Genomic DNA, 24,098 nt, shown 5'->3' with positions numbered 1-24,098 from the left:
TCAGCAGACGTGTATTCATTTGTCGCACACTGTAGCAAAACGTTTGGCCTGATGATCCAAATGGAAAAAGTTTTGTAATGAAAACAAGAGTTTCTATTGGATAAAACCAGGTAGGTCGCTCCCAGTTTCATTATGTTTGCATATTTTGGGGTCCTAGAGTAACCAGGCAAAACGTTTCGCTACGATCTGCAACTAATGCATACACCCCAGGACACAACATAGTGAAATGCTAAGATAGAAATAGGTTCAGTAGAACAAACATCTCTGACATGTAGAATCATGTCAGTTCTATTCATGCAATTTCTATCTGCACGTTGCCCTGGCTCCTACCTTGAAGCGGATGTTGTTGCTGATGAGGATGTTGCCCTTCATGAACTCCCGTTCGTTGTCCCTGTTCTCGGTGACCACGGGGAAGGCATGGTAGACGGTGGTGCGCAGGATGCTAACCAGGGACTGGATGCGCGTGTGGGGGTACACGTACGTCAGGTTGGGCTCCATGATGTCACTGGCCGTCAGTCTGGGGGAAAAAGAGGGACACACATGTACCAGGGTTAGGGTCAGTCAATTCAGAAAGTAAAATTCCAATTCAATCATTGAAAAAAGGTAATCTATTTTCAAGTAAAAAGGAAAATATATATATATTTTTTAATGTATCCTTTTTTTTAAACCCATCAACAGATTACACAGCTGGTTAAAGGCTGAAAAGGGACGCATATATACAGAATATGCGTGTATACTGAAGAGAAATGTGTTAGTTGTAAGTGGGTTTGGATACAATGACCACTGATCTTTATTATCATAAATGTAGTAGTATTTTCTTACTTGTCCATCTCGACCTCTGTCTCCCACTCCAGCAGTGGCACTCCTCTCAGATGAATGTGGATGTCATAGATGCCCTTATTGAAGAAATCCCCCGTCCACTTGGCCACCTGAGCATACGCACACACACGTAATCCTGTAAGTACCAACTCTGATGCAAGTGTACTAAATTGTGAATGTAAGTTCAAACCAATGAGGTGTACTTTACCATGAGGGTTATCATAATGGGCAAGCCGTAGGTGATCTCATTGGTCGATTCGATGAGAATGACAGTCAGGCTGATGGTCATCCGGACCACACCTCCCAGGAAGGCGGCTGCACCAATCAGAGCAAAGGTCCCAGAGTAGATGTCCATCCCCAGGTTGCTGTGGCAACAGGACAGCCAAAAGGAACCAACCAGGAAAAGCAGGATCAGTCGAAACAGTAAGTGTCAACATTAGGAAAGGTTTTATCAAAGGATGGGGGAGAAATCGCAACTTTTTAAAATTACTTCCTAAAAGCGGTCAGTTCGATAGAGATAACTAAGGAAAGACTAAGGCTTATTGCTAGCATTGTCCGCTCAAATTGCATTATTTTCTTATACCTAAGACCACCACGAATCTATGTATATCAACTGTAAATCAACATATTTATCATGTTTTGATAAGACAGTTTGCATTATCTTCCAACAGGTGGCATTACACTCACAAGTCACACTATCTGAAGTGAGACAATGAACTGGCAGCTACAGTCCAAAACGCCAAGAGAAACTTAATTTTTAGCTAAGTTAAATCTCCCACAGGCATTACAAGGGCCCCAGCATGGCACATGAAAGCAGTCGTGCAGGAACCCAAGAACTCAAAATGCCTGAGGCTGACAAAGCAGAATACAGAGGACAACTGTGTCAAAGAGAGAGAAAGAGTGGGAGAGAAGCGCTTAGAGAAAGTGCCCAATCAGCAGATTCCCTCTCAGAGGGTGTCAACTTTAAAATGTAGCTTTGATGGCATTTTTACACATTCTAAGAGATACAAACTCCATGGGCAGTTACACTGCAGCTACACATATATATATATATCTCACAGTAGTTTGGTGCTGGGAAAGTAGTTGAGAGATTTCCAAACCAACAGATTTCAAATCATAGAAACCAGATCCATATACAGTGCCTTCAGAAAGTATTCATACCCCTTGACTTACTCCACATTTTGTTGTGTTACAGCCTGAATTCAAAATGGATCTACACAAAATACCCCACAATGACAAAGTGAAAATGAGTTTAGAAATGTTTGCAAATACCTAATTGACATAAATATTCAGACCACTTTGCTATGACACTCCAAATTGAGCCCAGGTGCATCCAATTTCCTTTGATCACCCTTGAGATGTCACTACAACTTAGAGTCCACCTGTGGCTAAATTCAATTGTTTGGACAGGACTTAGAAAGAAACATCTTTGACAGTGCATGTCAGAGCAGAAAAAAATACCATAAAATCCAAGGAACTGTCTATACAGTTGAAGTTGGAAGTTTACATACACCTTAGCCAAATACATTTAAACTCAGTTTTTCACAATTCCTGACATTTACTCCAAGCAAATATTCCCTGTCTTAGGTCAGTTAGGATCACCACTTTATTTTAAGAATGTGAAATGTCAGAATAATAGTAGAGAGAATGATTTATTTCAGCTTTTATTTCTTTCAGCTTTCATTTCTTTCATCATATTCCCAGTGGGTCAGACGTTTACATACACTCAATTAGTATTTAGTAGCATTGCCTTTAAATTGTTTAACTTGGGTCAAACGTTTTGGGTAGCCTCCCATAAGCTTCCCACAATAAGTTAGGTGAATTTTATCCCATTCCTCCTGACAGAGCTGGTGTAACTGAGTCAGGTTTGTAGGCCTCCTTGCTTGCCAATGCTTTATCAGTTCTGCCCACAAATGTTCTATGGGATTGAGGTCAGGGCTTTGTGATGGCCACTCCAATACCTTGACTTTGTTGTCCTTAAGCTATTTTGCCACAACTTTGGAAGTATGCATGGGGTCATTGTCCATTTGCGACCAAGTTTTAACTTCTTATGGCTGCAGGGGCAGTATTGAGTAGCTTGGATGAAAGGTGCACAGAGGTGCCCATAGTAAACTGCCTGCTCCTCAGTCCCAGTTGCTAATATATGCATATTATTATTGGTTAGAAAACACTGAAGTTTCTAAAACTGTTTGAATTATGTCTGTGAGTATAACAGAACTCATATGGCAGGCAAAAACCTGAGAAGTTCCACTTCCTGTTTGAATTTCTTCTGAGGTGGCAGATTTTCAACCAAGCTCTCATTGAAATTACAGCGAGATATTGATGAGTTTTCACTTCCTACGGCTTCCACTAGATGTCAACAGTCAATAGAACTTTGTCTGATGACTCTAATGTGAAGGGGGGCCGAAGGAGACAGGAATTAGTCAGGTCTGCCACGAGCTGACCATGCTTTCACATGCGCGTTCACATGAGGAGGACCTCCGTTCCACCGCTCTTCTGAAGTCAATCTAATTCTCCGGTTGGAACGTTATTCAAGATGTATGTAAACAACATTCTAAAGTATGATTCAATACATCGTTTGACATTTTTTTTACTGACTTTTACGGAACTTTTGGACATTTTGTCACGTTATAGTGGACGCGCTTTGTGACTTTGGAATTGTTTACCAAACGCGCTAACCAAAGTAGCTAATTGGACATAAATAACAGACATTATCGAACAAATCAAGCATTTATTGTGGACCTGGGATTCCTAGGACTGCATTCTGATGAAGTTCAAAGGAAACATTTATCATGTATTTTCTGGTTTCTGTTGACCCCAACATGGCGGCTAATTTGGCTATTGTTCTGAGCTCCGTCTCAGATTATTGCATGATTTGCTTTTTCCGTAAAGTTTTTTTGAAATCTGACACAGCGGTTGCATTAAGGAGAGGTATATCTATAATTCCATGTGTATAACTTGTATTATCATCATCTACATTTATGATGAGTATTTCTGTTGAAACGATGTGGCTATGCAAAATCACTTGATGTTTTTGGAACTAGTGAATGTAACGCGTCAATGTAAACTCAGATTTTTTGTTATAAATATGAACTTTATCAAACAAAACATGCATGTATTGTGTAACATGAAGTCCTATGAGTGTCATCTGATGAAGATAATCCAAGGTTAATGATTAATTTTCTCTATTTCTGCTTTTTCTGACTGCCATCTTTCGCTGGAAAGATTTGGTTTGGTGGTGACCTAACATAATCGTTTGTAGTGCTTTCGCTGAAAAGCATATTTGAAATCGGACACTTTGGTGGGATTAACAACAAGATTACCTTTAAAATGATATAAGACACATGTATGTTTGAGGAATTTTAATTATGTTGTTTGAATTTGGCGCCCTGCACTTTCACTGGCTGTTGTCATATCGATCCCGGTAGCGGGGTTTGCAGCCATAAGAAGTTAACTTCCTGACTGATGTCTTGAGATATTGCTTCAATATATCCATATAATTTTCCTTCCTCATGACGCCATCTATTTTGTGACATGCACCAGTCCCTCCTGCAGCAAAGCACCCCCACAACATGATGCTGCCACCCCCGTGCTTCACGGTTGGGATGGTGTTCTTCGGCTTGCAAGCCTCCCCCTTTTTCCTACAAACATAATGATGGTCATTATGGCCAAAAAGTTATATTTTTGTTTCATCAGACCAGAGGATATTTCTCCAGTGGCTTCTTCCTTGCCGAGCGGCCTTTCAGGTTATGTCGACACAGGACTCGTTTTACTGTGGATATAGATATTTTGTACCTGTTTCCTCCAACATCTTCACAAGGTAATTTGCTGTTGTTCTGGGATTAATTTGCACTTTTCGCACCAAAGTACGTTCATCTCGAGGAGACAGAACGCGTCTCCTTCCTGAGCGTTATGACAGTTGCGTGATCCCATGGTGTTTATACTTGCGTACTATTGTTTGATGAACGTGGTACCTTCAGGCCTTTGGAAATTGCTCCCAAGGATGAACCAGAATTGTGGAGGTCTACAAATTTTTTTCTGAGGTCTTGGCTGATTTTCTTTTGATTTTCCCATGATGTCAAGCAAAGAGGCACCGAGTTTGAAGGTAGGTCTTGAAATACATCTACAGGTACACCTCCAATTGAATCAAATGATGTCAATTAGCCTATCAGAAGCTTCTAAAGCCATGACATTTTCTGAAATGTTCCAAGCTGTTTAAAGGCACAGTCAACTTAGTGTATGTAAACTTCTGACCCACTGGAATTGTGATACAGTGAATGGTAAGTGAAATAATCTGTCTGAAAACAATTGTTGGAAAAATTACTTGTGTCATGCACAAAGTAGATGTCCTAACCGACTTGCCAAAACTATAGTTTGTTCACGAGAAATTTGTGGAGTCGTTAAAAAATGTGTTTTAATGACTCCAACCTAAGTGTATGTAAACTTCCGACTTCAACTGTAGATCTCTGAGATAGAACTGTGATGAATCATATACAGTCCTGTGAAAAAGTATTTGCCCCCTTCCTAATTTCTTTGCACATTTGTCACACTTAAATGTTTCAGATCATCAAACAAATGTTAATATTACACAAAGATAACCCAAGTGAACACAAAATGCAGTTAAGTGATAATTGTATTTATTAAGGGAAAAAAGCTATCCGAACCTTCATGGCCCTAAGTGACAAAGTAATTGCCCCCCCTTGTTAAATCATGAGTTTACTGTGGTTAATACAATTTTTGGGAAAGCTGAGTTCAATTTCACTAGCCACACCCAGGCCTGATTACTGCCAGACCTGTTGAAACAAGAAATCACTTAAATAGAACCTGTCTGACAAAGTGAAGTAGGCCAAAAGATCTCAAAAAGCAAGACATCATGCCGCGATCCAAAGAAATTCAGGAACAGATGAGAAACAAAGTAATTGACATCTATCAGTCTGGAAAGGGTTACAAAGCCATTTCTAAAGCTTTGGGACTCCAGCGAACCACTGTGAGAGACATTATCCACAAATTTAGAAAATTTGGAACAGTGGTGAACCTTCCCAGGAGTGGCCGGCCTACCAAAATTACCCCAAGAGCGCAGCGATGACTCATCCAAGAGGTCACAAAAGAACCCACACCAACATCTAAAGAACTGCAGGCCTCACTTGCCTCAGTTAAGGTCAGTGTTCATGATTCAACCATAAGAAAGAGAGGCAAAAATGGCATCCATGACAGAGTTCCAAGGCGAAAACCACTGCTGACCAAAAATAACATAAAGGCTCGTCTCGCTTTTGGCAAAAAACATCTTGATGAGCCCCAAGACTTTTGGGAAAATATTCTGTGGACTGATGAGACAAAAATTTCACTTTTTGGAAGGTGTGCGTCCCGTTACATCTGGCGTAAAAGTAACACAGCATTTCAGAAAAAGAACATCATACCAACAGTCAAATATAGTGGTGGTAGTGTGATGGTCTGGGGCTGCTTTGCTGCTTCAGGACCTGGACGACGTGCTGTGATTGATGGAACCATGAATTCTGCTCTCTACCAAAACATCCTGAAGGAGAATATCCGGCCAATAGTTTGTGACCTCAAGCTGAAGCGCACTTGGGTTCTGCAGCAGGACAATGATCCAAAACACACCAACAAGTCCACCTCTGAATGGCTTAAAAAACAAAATAAAGGTTTTGGAGTGGCCTAGTCAAAGTCCGGACCTGAATCCGATTGAGATGCCCGTGGCGTGACCTTAAAAAGGCGGTTCATGCTCAAACCCTCCAATGTGGCTGAATTAAAACAATTCTGCAAAGAAGAGTGGGCCAAAATTCCTCCACAGTGATGTGAAAGACTCATTGCCAGTTATCGCAAACGCTTGATTGCAGTTGTTGCTGCTGAGGGTGGCACAATCAGTTATTAGGTTTAGGGGGCAATTACTTTTTCACATATGGCCATGAAGGTTTAGATAGGCCCCCCCCCCAAAAAAAAAAAAAAATCATCACTTAAACTGCATTTTGTGTTTACTTGGGTTATATTTGTGTAATATTTACATTTGTTTGATGATCTGAAACATTTAAGTGTGACAAATGTGCCAAAAAATAAGAAATAAGGAAGGGGCAAATACTTTTTCACAGCACTGTATCTGTGAAAGGGTATAAAACAACTTCTACAGTATTGAAAGTTTCCAAGTACACAGTGGTCTCAATAATATGGAACTACCCAGACTATGCCTAGAGCTGGCCGTTCAACCAAACTGAGCAACCAGGCAAGAAGGACCTTGGTTAGGGAGGTGACCAAGAACCCAATGACAACTGACAGAACTACAGAGTTCCTTGGCTGAGATGGAAGAACCTGTCATAAGGACAACAGTCTCAGTCTCTACAGTAAACTCCAGGCATGCTCTCACCAATCTGGGCTTTATGGGAGATTTTCTCAGGAGTGGCTTCCGTCTGGCAAAAGGCACATGAGAGCATGCCTGGAGTTTGCAAAAAGGCACGTGACAGACAAAGCATGAGGCAAAATATTCTGTGGACAAAAATGTTATGATTTAGCCTGAATGCAAAGCACTATGTCTGGAGAAAACCAGGCATAGCTCACCACCCGTCTAACACCATCCCTACCGTGGCAGCATCATGTTATGGGGATGCTTTTCAGCGGCAGGGACTGGGAGACTTGTAAGGATAGAGGGAACAATAAATGGAGCCAAATACAGCCAAATCCTTGATGAGAACCTGCTTCAGAGTGCAAACAACCATAGACTAGGGCAAAGATGTATGTTCCAACAGGACAATGACCCAAAGCATACAGCCAAAGCAATGCTGTAATGGCTTCAGAACAAGAATGTGAAAGTCCTTGAGTGGCCCAGATAAATCCCAGACAGCTGGCTGGTGTGTTTACGGACATATTCAATCAATCCTTATCCCAGTCTGCTGTTCCCACATGCTTCAAGAGGGCCACCATTGTTCCTGTTCCCAAGAAAGCTAAGGTAACTGAGCTAAACGACTACCGCCCCGTAGCACTCACTTCCGTCATCATGAAGTGCTTTGAGAGACTAGTCAAGGACCATATCACCTCCACCCTACCGGACACCCTAGACCCACTCCAATTTGCTTACCGACCCAATAGGTCCACAGACGACGCAATCGCAACCACACTGCACACTGCCCTAACCCATCTGGACAAGAGGAATACCCATGTGAGAATGCTGTTCATCGATTACAGCTCAGCATTTAACACCATAGTACCCTCCAAACTCGTCATCAAGCTCGAGACCCTGGGTCTCGACCCCGCCCTGTGCAACTGGGTCCTGGACTTCCTGACGGGCCGCCCCCAGGTGGTGAGGGTAGGTAACAACATCTCCACCCCGCTGATCCTCAACACTGGGGCCCCACAAGGGTGCGTTCTGAGCCCTCTCCTGTACTCCCTGTTCACCCACGACTGCGTGGCCATGCACGCCTCCAACTCAATCATCAAGTTTGCGGATGACACTACAGTGGTAGGCTTGATTACCAACAACGACGAGACGGCCTACAGGGAGGAGGTGAGGGCCCTCGGAGTGTGGTGTCAGGAAAATAACCTCACACTCAACGTCAACAAAACAAAGGAGATGATTGTGGACTTCAGGAAACAGCAGAGGGAGCACCCCCCTATCCACATCGACGGGTCAGTAGTGGAGAAGGTGGAAAGTTTTAAGTTCCTCGGTGTACACATCACGGACAAACTGAATTGGTCCACCCACACAGACAGCGTTGTGAAGAAGGCGCAGCAGCGCCTCTTCAACCTCAGGAGGCTGAAGAAATTCGGCTTGTCACCAAAAGCACTCACAAACTTCTACAGATGCACAATCGAGAGCATCCTGTCGGGCTGTATCACCGCCTGGTACGGCAACTGCTCCGCCCACAACCGTAAGGCTCTCCAGAGGGTAGTGAGGTCTGCAGAACGCATCACCAGGGGCAAACTACCTGCCCTCCAGGACACCTACACCACCCGATGTCACAGGAAGGCCATAAAGATCATCAAGGACAACAACCACCCAAGCCACTGCCTGTTCACCCCGCTATCATCCAGAAGGCGAGGTCAGTACAGGTGCATCAAAGCAGGGACCGAGAGACTGAAAAACAGCTTCTATCTCAAGGCCATCAGACTGTTAAACAGCCACCACTAACATTTAGCGGCCGCTGCCAACATACTGACTCAACTCCAGCCACTTTAAAAATGGGAATTGATGGAAATTATGTAAAAATGTACCACTAGCCACTTTAAACAATGCCACTTAATACAATGTTTACATACCCTACATTACCCATCTCATATGTATATACTGTACTCTATATCATCTACTGCATCTTGCCATCTTTATGTAATACATGTACCACTAGCCACTTTAAACTATGCCACTTTATGTTTACATACCCTACAGTACTCATCTCATATGTATATACCGTACTCTATACCATCTACTGCATCTGCCATGCCGTTCTGTACCACCACTCATTCATATATCTTTATGTACATATTCTTTATCCCTTTACACTTGTGTGTGTGTGTAAGGTAGTAGTTGTGGAATTGTTAGGTTAGATTACTGTTGGTTATTACTGCATTGTCGGAACTAGAAGCACAAGCATTTCGCTACACTCGCATTAACATCTGCTAACCATGTGTATGTGACTAATAAAATTTGATTTGATTTGATTTGAAATATGTGGAAAGACTTGAAGATTGTTGTTCACTGCCACTCCCCATCTAACTTAACAGAGCTTGAGAAAATGAAACATTTGAGAAAATCCCCAAAACCAGATGTGTAAAACTGGTACAGACATACCCAAGACAACTCAAAGCTGTAATCGCCGCCAAAAGGTGCTTATACTCAGGAGTGGGAATACTAAAGTAAATTAGATTTCTGTATTTCATTTTCACTTCAACACTATGGGGTATTATGTGTAAAAAATATATATATATAACAACAAAATGTGGGTCAAGGAGTATGAAAACTTTCTGAAGGGTTTATTTATACTATTTTCTACATTGTAGAATAATAGTGAAGACATCAAAACTATGAAATAACACATATGGGATCACGTAGTAACCAAAAAAAAAGTGTTAAACAAATCAAAATGTACTTTAGATTCTTCAAGGTAGGTTGAGAAAATGCCAAGAGTGTTCTAAGCTGTCATCAAGGTGGCTACTTTGAAGAATCTCAAATATATTTTGGGGGTTACGACTTGATTCCATATGTGTTATTTTATAGTTTATATCTTCACTATTATTATACAATGTAGAATATAGTACAAATAAAGAAAAACCCTGGAATGAATAGGTGTGTCCAAACTTTTGACTGGTACTGTACATATGAATGAATCTGATATACACCATTACCATTCCTGGACATTTTGTTACGAGACAGTTGGGCTTACAAATTTGAGTACTGACTATGAGAACGTTGGGTTTACATTTCGGAAGAAAACAAATTATAATGAGAATGACAGCCTAACAATTTGCGTACATTAGATCATGCCTAACACTGAGAACATTTGATTATGAGAACTTTATCAGAACATTGGTCTTACATTTTGAGGAGGTTGGCCACCAGGCGTCCGAAAGCGGCGCCACAGAGCAGCGAGGGCACAAAGAGGCCGCTGGGCACCGACACGCCGTACGTCCAGCACGCCAACAAAAAGTACAGCACAAAGAACACAATCAGCGTCACAGGGCTGAACGTACCTACAGGGAGACAGGAAACACAGGAAATCACACACTAAGGCTGCGTTTACACAGGCAGTCCAACGCTGATCTTTCTTCCACTAATTGGTATTTTGACCAATCACATCAGATATTTTTCAGAGCTGGCCACAGAGGTGTTCATTATGTTCTGTATAATGATTAACTAAAGTGTAGCCATCACCAGTACACAAACATATGTCGGTGTGTATGTGTATAGAGACTAGGGACCCTAGGACATCCGGCGCCGGAAAGAGATGGCCGCCTCGCTTCGCGTTCCTTGGAAAATATGCAGTATTTTGCTTTTTTATGTGTTATTTCTTACATCGGTACCCCAGGTAATCTTAGGTTTCATTACATACAGTCGGGAGGAACTACTGAATATACGATTAACGTCAACTCATCATCGTTCCTACCAGGAATATGACTTTCCCGAAACGGATCCAGTGTTTTGCCTTCCACCCAATACAATGGATCTGATCCCAGCCGGCGACCCTGTGCGACGCCGTAAAAGGGGCAAACGAGGCGGTCTCGTGGTCAGGCTTCGGAGACGGGCACATCGCGCTCCACTCCCTAGCATACAACTCGCCAATGTCCAGTCTCTTGACAATAAGGTTGATGAAATCCGAGCACGGGTAGCATTCCAGAGAGACATCAGGGATTGCAACGTGCTCTGCTTCACGGAAACATGGCTAACTCAAGAGACGCTAACGGAGTCGGTGCAGCCAGCTGGTTTCTTCATGCATCGCGCCGACAGAAACAAACATCTTTCTGGTAAGAAGAGGGGCGGGGGGGTATGCCTTATGATTAACGAGACGTGGTGTGATCATCATAACAACACACAGGAACTCAAGTCATTCTGTTCACCTGATCTAGAACTCCTCACAATCAAATGTCGACCGCATTATCTACCAAGGGAATTCTCTTCAATCATAATCACAGCCGTATATATTCCCCCCCAAGCAGACACATCGATGGCCCTGAACGAACTTTATCTGACTCTTTGTAAACTGGAAACCACACACCCTGAGGCTGCATTCATCGTAGCTGGGGATTTTAAAAAGGCTAATCTAAAAACAAAACTCCCTAAATTCTATCAGCATATCGATTGTGCTACCAGGGCTGGAAAAACCCTAGATCATTGTTATACTAATTTCCGCGACGCATATAAGGCCCTCCCCCGCCCCCCTTTCGGAAAAGCTGACCACGACTCCATTTTGTTGATTCCAGCCTACAAACAGAAACTAAAACAACAAGCTCCCGCGTTCAGGTCTATTCAACGCTGGTCCGACCAATCTGAATCCACGCTTCAAGACTGCTTCGATCACGCGGATTGGAATATGTTCCGCATTGCGTCCAACAACAATATTGACGAATATGCTGATTCGGTGAGCGAGTTCATTAGGAAGTGCATTGACGATGTCGTACCCACAGCAACGATTAAAACATTCCCAAACCAGAAACCGTGGATTGACGGCAGCATTCGCGTGAAACTGAAAGCACGAACCACTGCTTTTAACCAGGGCAAGGTGACCGGAAGCATGACCGAATACAAACAGTGTAGCTATTCTCTCCGCAAGGCAATCAAACAGGCTAAGTCCCAGTACAGAGACAAAATCGAGTCGCAATTCAACAGCTCAGACACAAGAGGTATGTGGCAGGGTCTACAGTCAATCACGGATTACAAAAAGAAAACCAGCCCCGTCGCGGACCAGGATGTCTTGCTCCCAGACAGGCTAAACAACTTTTTTGCCCGCTTTGAGGACAATACAGTGCCACTGACACGGCCCCCTACCAAAACCTGCGGGCTCTCCTTCACTGCAGCCGAGGTGAGTAAAACATTTAAACGTGTTAACCCTCGCAAGGCTGCAGGCCCAGACGGCATTCCCAGCCGCGTCCTCAGAGCATGCGCAGACCAGCTGGCTGGTGTGTTTACGGACATATTCAATCAATCCTTATCCCAGTCTGCTGTTCCCACATGCTTCAAGAGGGCCACCATTGTTCCTGTTCCCAAGAAAGCTAAGGTAACTGAGCTAAACGACTACCGCCCCGTAGCACTCACTTCCGTCATCATGAAGTGCTTTGAGAGACTAGTCAAGGACCATATCACCTCCACCCTACCGGACACCCTAGACCCACTCCAATTTGCTTACCGACCCAATAGGTCCACAGACGACGCAATCGCAACCACACTGCACACTGCCCTAACCCATCTGGACAAGAGGAATACCCATGTGAGAATGCTGTTCATCGATTACAGCTCAGCATTTAACACCATAGTACCCTCCAAACTCGTCATCAAGCTCGAGACCCTGGGTCTCGACCCCGCCCTGTGCAACTGGGTCCTGGACTTCCTGACGGGCCGCCCCCAGGTGGTGAGGGTAGGTAACAACATCTCCACCCCGCTGATCCTCAACACTGGGGCCCCACAAGGGTGCGTTCTGAGCCCTCTCCTGTACTCCCTGTTCACCCACGACTGCGTGGCCATGCACGCCTCCAACTCAATCATCAAGTTTGCGGATGACACTACAGTGGTAGGCTTGATTACCAACAACGACGAGACGGCCTACAGGGAGGAGGTGATGGCCCTCGGAGTGTGGTGTCAGGAAAATAACCTCACACTCAACGTCAACAAAACAAAGGAGATGATTGTGGACTTCAGGAAACAGCAGAGGGAGCACCCCCCTATCCACATCGACGGGTCAGTAGTGGAGAAGGTGGAAAGTTTTAAGTTCCTCGGTGTACACATCACGGACAAATTGAATTGGTCCACCCACACAGACAGCGTTGTGAAGAAGGCGCAGCAGCGCCTCTTCAACCTCAGGAGGCTGAAGAAATTCGGCTTGTCACCAAAAGCACTCACAAACTTCTACAGATGCACAATCGAGAGCATCCTGTCGGGCTGTATCACCGCCTGGTACGGCAACTGCTCCGCCCACAACCGTAAGGCTCTCCAGAGGGTAGTGAGGTCTGCAGAACGCACCACCGGGGGCAAACTACCTGCCCTCCAGGACACCTACACCACCCGATGTCACAGGAAGGCCATAAAGATCATCAAGGACAACAACCACCCAAGCCACTGCCTGTTCACCCTGCTATCATCCAGAAGGCGAGGTCAGTACAGGTGCATCAAAGCAGGGACCGAGAGACTGAAAAACAGCTTCTATCTCAAGGCCATCAGACTGTTAAACAGCCACCACTAACATTTAGCGGCCGCTGCCAACATACTGACTCAACTCCAGCCACTTTAAAAATGGGAATTGATGGAAATTATGTAAAAATGTACCACTAGCCACTTTAAACAATGCCACTTAATATAATGTTTACATACCCTACATTACCCATCTCATATGTATATACTGTACTCTATATCATCTACTGCATCTTGCCATCTTATGTAATACATGTACCACTAGCCACTTTAAACTATGCCACTTTATGTTTACATACCCTACAGTACTCATCTCATATGTATATACCGTACTCTATACCATCTACTGCATCTTGCCATGCCGTTCTGTACCACCACTCATTCATATATCTTTATGTACATATTCTTTATCCCTTTACACTTGTGTGTGTGTATAAGGTAGTAGTTGTGGAATTGTTAGGTTAGATTACTGTTGGTTATTACTGCATTGTCGGAACTAGAAGCACAAGCATTTCGCTACACTCGCATTAACATCTGCTAACCATGTGTATGTGACTAATAAAATTTGATTTGATTTGTTCAAAGAAAACACAGATTAAGCTTAGTCCTGGAACTAAGAAGTACTTTAAATAGAGATTATTGAGCATGCAGTTTAGTACAGGCCTGGGATCAGTTTTGCCCTTAAAATCAGGTGGGAGCCTGTCCATAATCTCATTCATCATTATCTAAAAGGCTAAACTGATCCAAGAACAGCCCTTGTCTCACCGTCCTGGTGGAAGAGCTGGTGGATGGCCACCTCCTGAGGGTTGAAGAACAGAGTGGCCATGTCGTTGTACGTCTTGTTGGGGCAGAAGAACTGGCGGATTGTAGAGTTGATGACGTCTTCGTTGAGGGACACCTAGATAAATCGCCATATCACACATTTTACCATTGTAACAAAACCATTGAATGTGAGCATGTTTCTAACTTTAGTTACACGTATGCACTGTATACATGTCTGTCCGATGTGGGACGTATTCAAAATGTGAAACTCCAATTCTGAAGGACTTGAGTGTACACTAGACTAGAGACCTGGGGAAACAGTTTTGGAATAGAGCTGATGTCTATGCCATAGATTGAAATGTTAAAATATTAACACAATGGCCGACACTGGAGTGACGGTGTGTGCTGCCCGATGAATCGGTTCATTTACACCATTAAAAAGCATTGAATGTTGAAACTGTGGTATGTTCAGTGAAGTCAAACATTGAAAATGGGGTATATTCAGTAAGGTGAAGCGTTCAGTACGTTGCAGATAGAAATGTAATGAGTAGCTCTATCTGGATTCCCTAATCTACATGACAGACCATCATATCGGTTCTATACAATACACTTCTATCTGAATGTTCTTCATCGTTGCACTCTCCTGAACACTAGCACGGTTGGGATCAATTCCATTTCACTTCATTCAACTCAGTCGGCCAATCTGAGGTTAGAGAGGCAACAGAAAACACCAATAAACTTTTTAAGGATGGCTTTTGTATGAATATACGTAGTTTTATGGTCTCTTTATGTTTCAATATGCTTTTAGTGCTCGTTTTAGGATGATTATGACGTTGTTTTACGGCTGTTCTTATCTTATATTTACATACTTCACTTTTTTATAAAGTTGAGCTCTGCCAAAACGTACCAGAGCTGTCGTGTTGTTGTTGGTGATTGTGGAGGCCAAGTCACGACATTCACCCAATGTCATAGATGCCACAAAGATCACCACCGTGGTCACCATGGCAACCAGCAGACTCTCTAGAACCCTTCCCAGGGACCAGACAAAGAATATGACATGAAACACAAATCACTGTAACCCCTTTGAGAAATATGCCTTTCCACTCAGATGGGGAAGTTAAATATATTGATAATTTGAAAAACAAATGTTTCATTGGTAACAAAGCATTGCAGCAACGCAACTGTCACTACAATGAAGTGTTTATGTGTATGTACATATCACTCCGAGCAGGTACCTGACAAACTTGGCCTTGGGGTGGACGTGTCTCATGCGGTACTTGGCCAGCCTCTTGTTGATACAGTTAAAGAAGGCCCCCAGCAGCCCTCCCGCCACCCCCATCAGGACAAAGAAGGCCAGGTCAACCGCCGTCCACAGGTGGCACTTCTTATCCCCGTCTGAACACTGTGGGAGAGGGATGGACACCCATGGAGACATAGAACTCAAGTCGCTAAACCATTATATGCACACACAGACCCACATACACACACACTATGTGCACACCTCCACAACATGAACGTGAATGAGTGCTTGTACCTTGAACTCTCCAAAGTTGAGCAGGCCAGGGAGCTGGAACGAGCCCCATTTGTTGTAGTTGATCCCCGAGCGGAAGAAGTTGAGGGTGAACGTAGCAGACATGGAGCAGAAGAGCTGGTGGGTAGACAGGAAGAGAGTGGTACTTCAGACCAGGCTGACTGACAATGACAGAAAAATAGCCTGTGTGTGTGTTTGCATGCGTCTCTGTCTGTGACCTTTGACCTACCACTTTCCAGGTGAGCGCCTGGTTCCAGAACGAGGATCCCTCCTCCAAGCTGAAGAGGGTGCCCCCTATTGGTGCCCCAAACGCAGCCGCCACCCCGGCCGCCGCCCCCGCCGACACAAAGTCCCGCTTGTCCCTGAAATCAAGGTTAAGCACAGAGATTTAACTTATAATGATGAACAACTGCACTTTACAGTGTATGCTACTGTACCTGTCACTGCGGAAGTAGGGAAAGTCAAAGTTGATCTTCTTGAAAGTGATGCTCTGAAACTGAGGGAGTCCGGCTCCCACGATGGCTCCACTGTGGATCATTGGACCCTCCTTCCCCACAAACAGACCTGAGGGATCAAACACTTAGAGGCGGAACAGACGCTTTGCCATTGGATTCCCTTTAGTTAAATGCTATAATGTTTGCATCTGTTGGAAAGTCAGAGGTCGTATTCATTAGTGCACACTGTAGCAAAATGTTTTGAAAAGGAAAGCGAAATAACTACTGTTTCTATTGGACATGTTCAGGTAGTCCCTTTCTGTTTCAGTTGTCTTCTGTTTGGTGCCTAGTGAATATGACCTTGTTCCATCTATTTTGTAGTACCTCCGGATACGGTAAAGAGGACTCCGATAGCCTTGCAGACGAAAGTCCGTAGCCGGACTATTCCAGGTATCTTTACTCCGTTCAGGTAGCTCTTGATCTCAGGGATTCCCGAGCCTGCAGCTACAGGCTAAAGAACACAGAAAAGGGACAATCAGTAGGAGTTGGGACAATTCTGATATGATACCACCAGACAAGCAAAGAAAACCAAAATAACTACCCAACAGATGTATAAAAAAAAAAGAAGAGGTTTTGATAATAAGCTGTCAAGCTGAGTATTGTCAAAGGGATTATGAGCATGTTCAGTACAGGCAGGCATGCAGGCAGTACAGTAGACTCCTGACAAGCACACTTCAGATAAGTGTAAACTCCATTGAAGTGCAATATAGGTCCCTTTTTAATTGCTCTGCTAACTACACGGTATCACGACAGTCCCAAGCTACTGCATTTACCAGGAGTTGACTTTAAAAATCAAACCAAATTTCTTTGTCACATACACATATTTAGCAGATGTTATTCCGGGTGTAGTGAAATGTTTGTGTTCCTAGCTCCAACAGTGCAGTAGTATCTAACAATTCACAACAATACACAAATCTAAAAGTAAAAGAATGGAATTAAGAAATATTAGGACGATCAATGTCAGAGTGGCATTGACTAAATACAGTAGAATAGAATACAGTATATACACACACGAGATGAGTAAAGCAGTATGTAAACATTATTCAAGTGACTAGTGTTCCATTATTAAAGTGGACAGTGATTCCATGTCTATGTATATAGGGCAGCAGCCTCTAAGGTGCAGGGTTGAGCAGCCGTGATGGCTATTTAACAGTCTGATGGCCTTGAGATAGAGACTGAAAAACAGCCTCTCGGCCCCAGCTTTGATGCATGGTTGATGTCCTTGATGATCTTTTTCATCTTCCTGTGACATCGTGTGCTGACCGTACCACCCTCTGGAGAGCCCCTGCGGTTGTGGGAAGTGATACAGCCCGACAGGATGCTCTCAATTGTGCATCTGTAAACCTGAGGTTGAAAAAACCTCCTGAAGTTCTTCACCACACTGTCTGTGTGGGTGGACCAATTCAGATTGTCAGTGTTGTGTACGCCGAGGAACTTGAAGCTTTCCACCTTCACTGTGGTCCCGTCGATGTGGATATGGGGGTGCTCCCTCTGCTGTTTCCTTTAGTCCATGATAAGCTCCTTCGTTTTATTGACTGAGGTTATTTTCCTGGCACCACTCCGCCAGCACCCTCACCTTCTCCCTGTAGGCTGTCCCGTCATTGTTGGTAATCAGGCCCACTACTGTTGTGTCATCTGCAAACTTGATGATTGAGTTGGAGGCGTGCTTGGCCACAGTCATGGATGAACAGGAAGTACAGGAGGGGGCTGAGGCCCTGGATCCCTGTGTTGAGGATCAGCAAAGTGGAAGTGTTGTTTCCTACCTTCACCACCTGGGGGCGGCCTGTCAGGAAGTCCAGGACTCAGGTGCACAGGGCGGGGTTCAGACCCAGGGCCCCAAGCTTAATGATGAGCTTGGAGGGCACTATGGTGTTGAAGGCTGAGCTGTAGACAATGAACAGCATTCTGACGTAGGTATTCCTCTTGTCCAGATGGGATAGGGCAGTGTGCAGTGCGATGGCATCGTCTGTGAATTTATAGGGGCGGTAAGCAAATTGAAGTGGGTCTAGGGTGTCAGGTATTGTAGAGGTGATATGATCCTTAACTAGCCTCTCAAAGCACTTCATGATGACAGAAGTGAGTGCGACGGGGCGATAGTCATTTAGTTCAGTTACCTTTGCTTTCTTAGGTACAGGAACAATGGTGTGACATCTTGAAGTAAGAGGGGACAGCAGACTGGGATAGGGAGATTGAATATGTCCGTAAACACTCCAGCCAGCTGGCCTGCGCATGCTCTGAGTACGCGGCTAGAGGATGCCGTCTGAGCCGGCAGCCTTGCAAGGGTTGACACGCTTAAATGTCTTACTCACGTCGGCCACAGAGAACAAGAGCCCACAGTCCTTGGGAGCGGGCCACGTGAGTGGCACTGTGTTATTCTTAAAACGGGCAAAGAAGGCGTTTAGCTTGTCTGGGAGCAAGACGTCCGTGACGTGGCTGGTTTTCCCTTTATAATCCGTGATTGTCTGTAGACTCTGCCACATTCATCTCGTGTCTGAGCCGTTGAATTGAGACTCCACTTTGTAGCAACGTTTTGCCTGTTTGATTGCCTTACGGAGGGAATAACTACACTGTTTATATTCAGCCATATTCCCAGTCACCTTGCCATGGTTAAATGCGGTGGTTCGCGCTTTAAGTTTTGCGCAAATGTGCCAACTATCCACGGTTTCTGGTTAGGGTAGGTTTTAATAGTCACCGTGGGAACAACATCCCCTATACACTTCCTAAAGAACTCAGTCACCGTGTCCGTTTAAGCGTCAATGTTATTCTCAGAGGCTAACCGGAACATTTCCCAGTCCACGTGATCAAAACAATGTTGAAGCATGGATTCCGATTTGTCAGACCAGCTTAGAATAGACCTTAGCACGGGTACTTCCTGTTTGAGTTTCTGCCTATAGGAAAGGAGGAGAAAAATGGAGTCGTGATCTGATTTGCTGAAGTGAGGGCGGGGGAGGGTCTTGTAGGCATTTTGAAAATGCGAATAGCAGTGATCTAGTGTTTTCTCTAAGCGAGTACTACAGTCAATGTGTTGATAGAACTTCGGTAGTGTTTTACTCAAATTTGCTTTGTTAAAATCCCCAGCTACAATAAAATACGGCCTCAGGATATGTGGTTTGCATAAAGTCCAGTGTAGTTCCTTGAGGGCCGTCGGGGTATTGGCTTAAGGGGGAATATACACGGCTGTAACTACAACCGAAGAGAATTCTCTTGGGAGGTAATACGGTCGGCTTTTGATTGTGAGGCATTCTAGGTCGGGTGAACAAAAGGACTTGAGTTTCTGTACGTTATCACAATCACACCTTGTGTAGTTAATCATGAAACATACACCACCACCTTTCTTCTTCCCAGAGTTTTTTTTATTCCTGTGTGCGTGATGAACTGAGAACCCAGCTGGCTGTGTGGACGGGGACAGTATATCCTGAGAGAGCCATGATTCCGTGAAACAGAGTATGTTAAAGCTCCTGATGTCTCTCTGGAAGGAGATCCTCACCCTGAGCTCGTCTACTTTATTGACCAGAGATTGAATATTAGCGAGTAACAAACTCGGAAGCGGTGGATGGTGTGAATACCTCTTCTCCGCCGGCGACGACTTGGAGCAGCCTCTGGGATAAGTTCAATTGCCCTGGGGGGTACAAACAAATGATCCAATTCGGGAAAGTCGTATTCCTGGTCGTAATGCTGGCGATTTACCGCCACTCTGATATCCAAAAGTTCTTTCCGGCTATATGTAACAACACAAAAAACATTCTGGACCAATAATGTAAGAAATAACACACAAAAAAACAAAATACTGCAAAGTTGCTTACGAGCTAGAAGCAGAGCTGCCATGTCTGTCGGCGCCACCTTACTAATGTATAGCATAACAATAGCATGTTAGGACATGTTAGGTATTTGTGTAGAGCGTCTTTACCTCAATGAGGACCAACACACTGGCGATGAAGATGAACATCATGTTGAAGGCCAGTAGCTCAAGAAGCGAAAGAGCCAGGCAGCCTTTCTCACTGCACTCCTCCACAGCTAGCACACACTGGCTAAGGAAAAGCATTGTCTGCCACACAACACCTCACTGCTCTCAACTAATACAATATGTTGATTTGCAATGTTCAACATCAGAAAGACATTATCAATTAGGCATAGACTTTGAGTGAAATATTCCATCTTCAAAAAAAGATACATTTTCCCACCAAGTTCAATTTGAGCTGAGTGAAAAGGCGTACAAAAAAGTCCACAAAAACACCCACCTGAAAGAAAAGAGAATGGTGTTAATAAGAGTTTAATATGCATTTTTTTCCAAAGCATGCAGACATTTGTCAGAAGCACCTGCACATCATCCATACCTTCGTCATACATTATTTCCAGAGAATGTACAGAGGTCCATTGTTTATCGCTAACATACCGGTATGTAAGCCAACCAAAAATCCGAATATCTGATTCTTCATCCAGCATAGAACATGATTGCACTTACCAGGCCTACTGAAACTCCAATGGCAAACACCAGCATCCACCTCACAGCTTCATACCTTTTGGCTCTCTAATAATGTGATAGAAGAACCCATGTTAGAAGAGATGGAAACAACACAATTGCAATATGCAGTTTGTGGAAATGAAAAGTATGTTTTTTTTACAGCTTCTGAAAATAACAAAGGCATTCTAGTGTAGTTGGTGGTCTAACCACATACTTAATGACTTAGTAACGACTTTGTAACTAACTCAAAATGTAGGCTTATTTATCACAATACCAATACCACAATTTATTTCTTAGTATACCTTATTGTTCATCCCCTCCAGAACTTCAACATATGGTTCATTGATGCACCTGTCATAATCCAGGCTCTGCCAAAATATAGAGAGAACCATTGGGAGAGGAGTCAGTGTGTGTTTAATTGAATTCATTCTGTAGTTTGTTTTTCTGCAGAGAGAAATTTCAATGATACTCAGGTAGTCTGGTCCCATATTATTTTGTGCTCTTGCCTACTCCATTGTCATTGTCAGGCCTTACATTGACATGACAATTCCATAAGGAGTTGGCAAAAAAGCCAAAACAGACTGGCAACCAGGCTAGTCAAGAGCTACACTGATGCTCATTTGGGTGTGTCTATTTTCCCTTCATTCATATGGAGTTAGGCCAACATCTTGATCTGCTTCAAAGGGATTTCATCACCTCATAATCTTTCCTTGGAAGGATCTCATCCTCTTCATCTTGAGTTTCCCCAAGAATAGTCTGGAAATTAGAAGAATGTGACACTGCCATCATTGTGCATGAAGAATAACAAAACAACGAAACAAAACTACTCTCAGCCTGACAAATAAGGTTATGCAGTGTACCTTCCCAGTCATCATGAAAAGATACCTGGCACTTACTACACCTAGTACTATATGCCCCATAATAACCACAACAAAAGAGCAAGCTGTTGGCTGAGGTTTCTTCCTGAGTCATGCAAGGCTGTGAATAGCTTGAGGGAAACAAATAGCTAGATGCTAACGTTGCGCTCTTTCAAATGTAACCTTTATTTAACCATACACTTCCTCGACAATTAATTCCCCCTTGTCAAACAGTCCGATAGGGTGTTTGACAAGGGCCTCTATTAAACAATGCACATCATGCATAAATAAATGGCTTCGGTCGTGCTTGGCAAGCATCAAGCTAGAGTCACAGATAAAACAAGGAGGGTTAGTTATAAAAAATATTTGCTAGCGTATTGCCAGTGGCTACTAGTTAGCATAGTTGCTCAGCACTATCAGCTAGCTGTCATGTTGCTTAGTTTGACTCACAGAACACATTACCCAAAAACATTTATTTAGCCTATAATGTTACTGACAGCTATATTCTGTAACATAGTCAATGTTAATATTTATCTATCAAGCTATTGTGCAACATAGTTAGCTACCTAAATTAGCATTGAGAGATATCCATACATCAGAACAGAACAGGGTGGAGCTTTCTCCAGCCAGGGTGAAGTCGGGACATTAGGCTCAGTTTTCCTTGGAAAACTCGCACACAATATTTTGCACATTGAGGCAATTCTACACATTATAAGACATTATACAGATTCTCTCTCACCAGTTCCTCGGGTGTTCGGGTCTCTTCATCCCTGCAGCAGCAGTGACAACATAAGCAATTCCCACAGCACGCCATCTTCGTTGTTGCCTCTTCAGCACCACCACTTCCCACAATGGCCGTGTTCGAGAGGCTCACAACCGCAATGCATCATGGGTAAATTGTAACTGCCTGACTGATCTACAAATAATAATACGTCGCTATTTATGATGCAGGGTGATTTGTAGATCATTCAGTCGGCAGTCGCATGCAGTTGTTCTGATGCTCTCGAACACGGCCAATAACATGTGACGAACAAAGACGCGGTCATTTACGGAAACGTATCACAACTGCGTGTAATTTACGCATGTGTGATGCTTGTTATTCTCAATAAAAGAACAACAAGATTACAAGACCCAGTTATAATAGTTCAATACAAATAATGTGTATGCATTCGCCTTCAAACTTATCGCACTGACAGTGTTAAGTTTGCCCAGCTCGAGCTTCTGTAAACTGACCGGACACACTGGCTGTGGTTGAGAGGATCAAAACCGTAATGTATCATGGGTAAATTGTGACTGACTGATCTACAAATAATAATGTGAGCTAGTTATTTATGATGGAAAGGGAATTGTATGTCAGTCAGTTGGCTGTCGCTTGCGATGTGGAACAAGCACCGTTCACCAGCCATTTTGCCAGGTGAACGGTGCTATACAGTTGACACAGTGCTTTCTGTATCCCAACTGTACACTCCCTTTAACTATGCCCTCCTGCACATTTCTCACATCGTGGGATCTCCCTTCTACACACTGTTGCAACATGTCTGAATCCTTGGCACGTACTTAAGAAGCGCGTTGGTTTCAAAGTGAGCGGGGTGGTTTCAACGTGCAAGGATTGTGATGCTTGGCATCCACATGCCAGTGTTGTGGGTTTGATTCCTAAGGGGGACCAGTATGAAAATGTATGGACTTAATACTGTAAGTCGCTCTGGATAACAGCTTCTGCTAAAATGTAAAGATAGCTAGCTACCCAACCTGGTCTCAGAATATTTTGTATTAGTCTGTACGTAAATCTGCGACTCCATTTAGGATGTTTTGTATGGTATTGTAATGACCTGACTAGATCATAAATGAACAATTGTCCAGACAGAGGCTTGAGTTTGCGAATTGACGGTTTATTAAACCAACTTTACACAGGCTACTGTTTGGGCCGTAGCACACGCCAAATAGATGACAGATAACCCACAAGCCAATCGTGACCTTCTCTTGTGAAGCCCAGACGTAAGAGAGAGAGAACAAAGGCTAAACCTGGTCTTAACTTCCAATGCTCCATCCCCCTGCCCAACCCCCCTCCACGCCACTCCGCCAACCACCAGGATGCCCGGCATCAGAACATTCCAGGCATTCCCGTGATTGGCAGATAGCAGGTTGATTGACATGTCGGACCCCGCGAACACTGGGTACTGGCCAGTACAACACAACCACCTCCTAGCCTAACACATAACACACAGCTGTCTGTGCGGGTCGCTACACAGCCCCCCCACCACAAAGTCCCTCGTCCCCGAGGGAACAAACAAAGTCTTTGAAGCGACCCGGAGGTCTCCTTTGCCTGCGTGGCCGT

The 24,098-nt window shown here is 43.9% G+C and overlaps 1 protein-coding gene across 1 annotated transcript in view; it reads right to left on the bottom strand.

The window, feature by feature from the left end:
* The window catches only part of clcn6 (chloride channel 6), a 34,509-nt gene extending 11,686 nt beyond the window's left edge, over window positions 1–22,823 (bottom strand). The window contains exons 1-17 of the mRNA XM_071347130.1: window positions 22,503–22,823; window positions 21,603–21,662; window positions 21,209–21,274; window positions 20,907–20,972; window positions 20,616–20,682; window positions 20,352–20,458; window positions 16,769–16,895; window positions 16,388–16,514; window positions 16,180–16,312; window positions 15,954–16,067; window positions 15,655–15,821; window positions 15,327–15,447; window positions 14,423–14,555; window positions 10,356–10,509; window positions 1,028–1,184; window positions 823–929; window positions 331–517 (exon numbers count right to left, since the gene is read on the bottom strand). Coding sequence (XP_071203231.1) covers window positions 331–517; window positions 823–929; window positions 1,028–1,184; window positions 10,356–10,509; window positions 14,423–14,555; window positions 15,327–15,447; window positions 15,655–15,821; window positions 15,954–16,067; window positions 16,180–16,312; window positions 16,388–16,514; window positions 16,769–16,895; window positions 20,352–20,458; window positions 20,616–20,682; window positions 20,907–20,972; window positions 21,209–21,274; window positions 21,603–21,662; window positions 22,503–22,577 — 1,968 coding nt within the window. The 5' untranslated portion in view covers window positions 22,578–22,823. The remainder of the gene's footprint in view (window positions 1–330; window positions 518–822; window positions 930–1,027; window positions 1,185–10,355; window positions 10,510–14,422; window positions 14,556–15,326; window positions 15,448–15,654; window positions 15,822–15,953; window positions 16,068–16,179; window positions 16,313–16,387; window positions 16,515–16,768; window positions 16,896–20,351; window positions 20,459–20,615; window positions 20,683–20,906; window positions 20,973–21,208; window positions 21,275–21,602; window positions 21,663–22,502) is intronic.
* Window positions 22,824–24,098: the final 1,275 nt, after the last annotated feature.

Source organism: Salvelinus alpinus, chromosome 17 (assembly GCF_045679555.1).
Source record: "Salvelinus alpinus chromosome 17, SLU_Salpinus.1, whole genome shotgun sequence".
NCBI classification, from domain to species: Eukaryota; Metazoa; Chordata; class Actinopteri; order Salmoniformes; family Salmonidae; genus Salvelinus; species Salvelinus alpinus.
The sequence above is the reverse complement of the archived record's forward strand: the minus strand, read 5'-3'. Positions and strand labels throughout refer to the sequence as shown.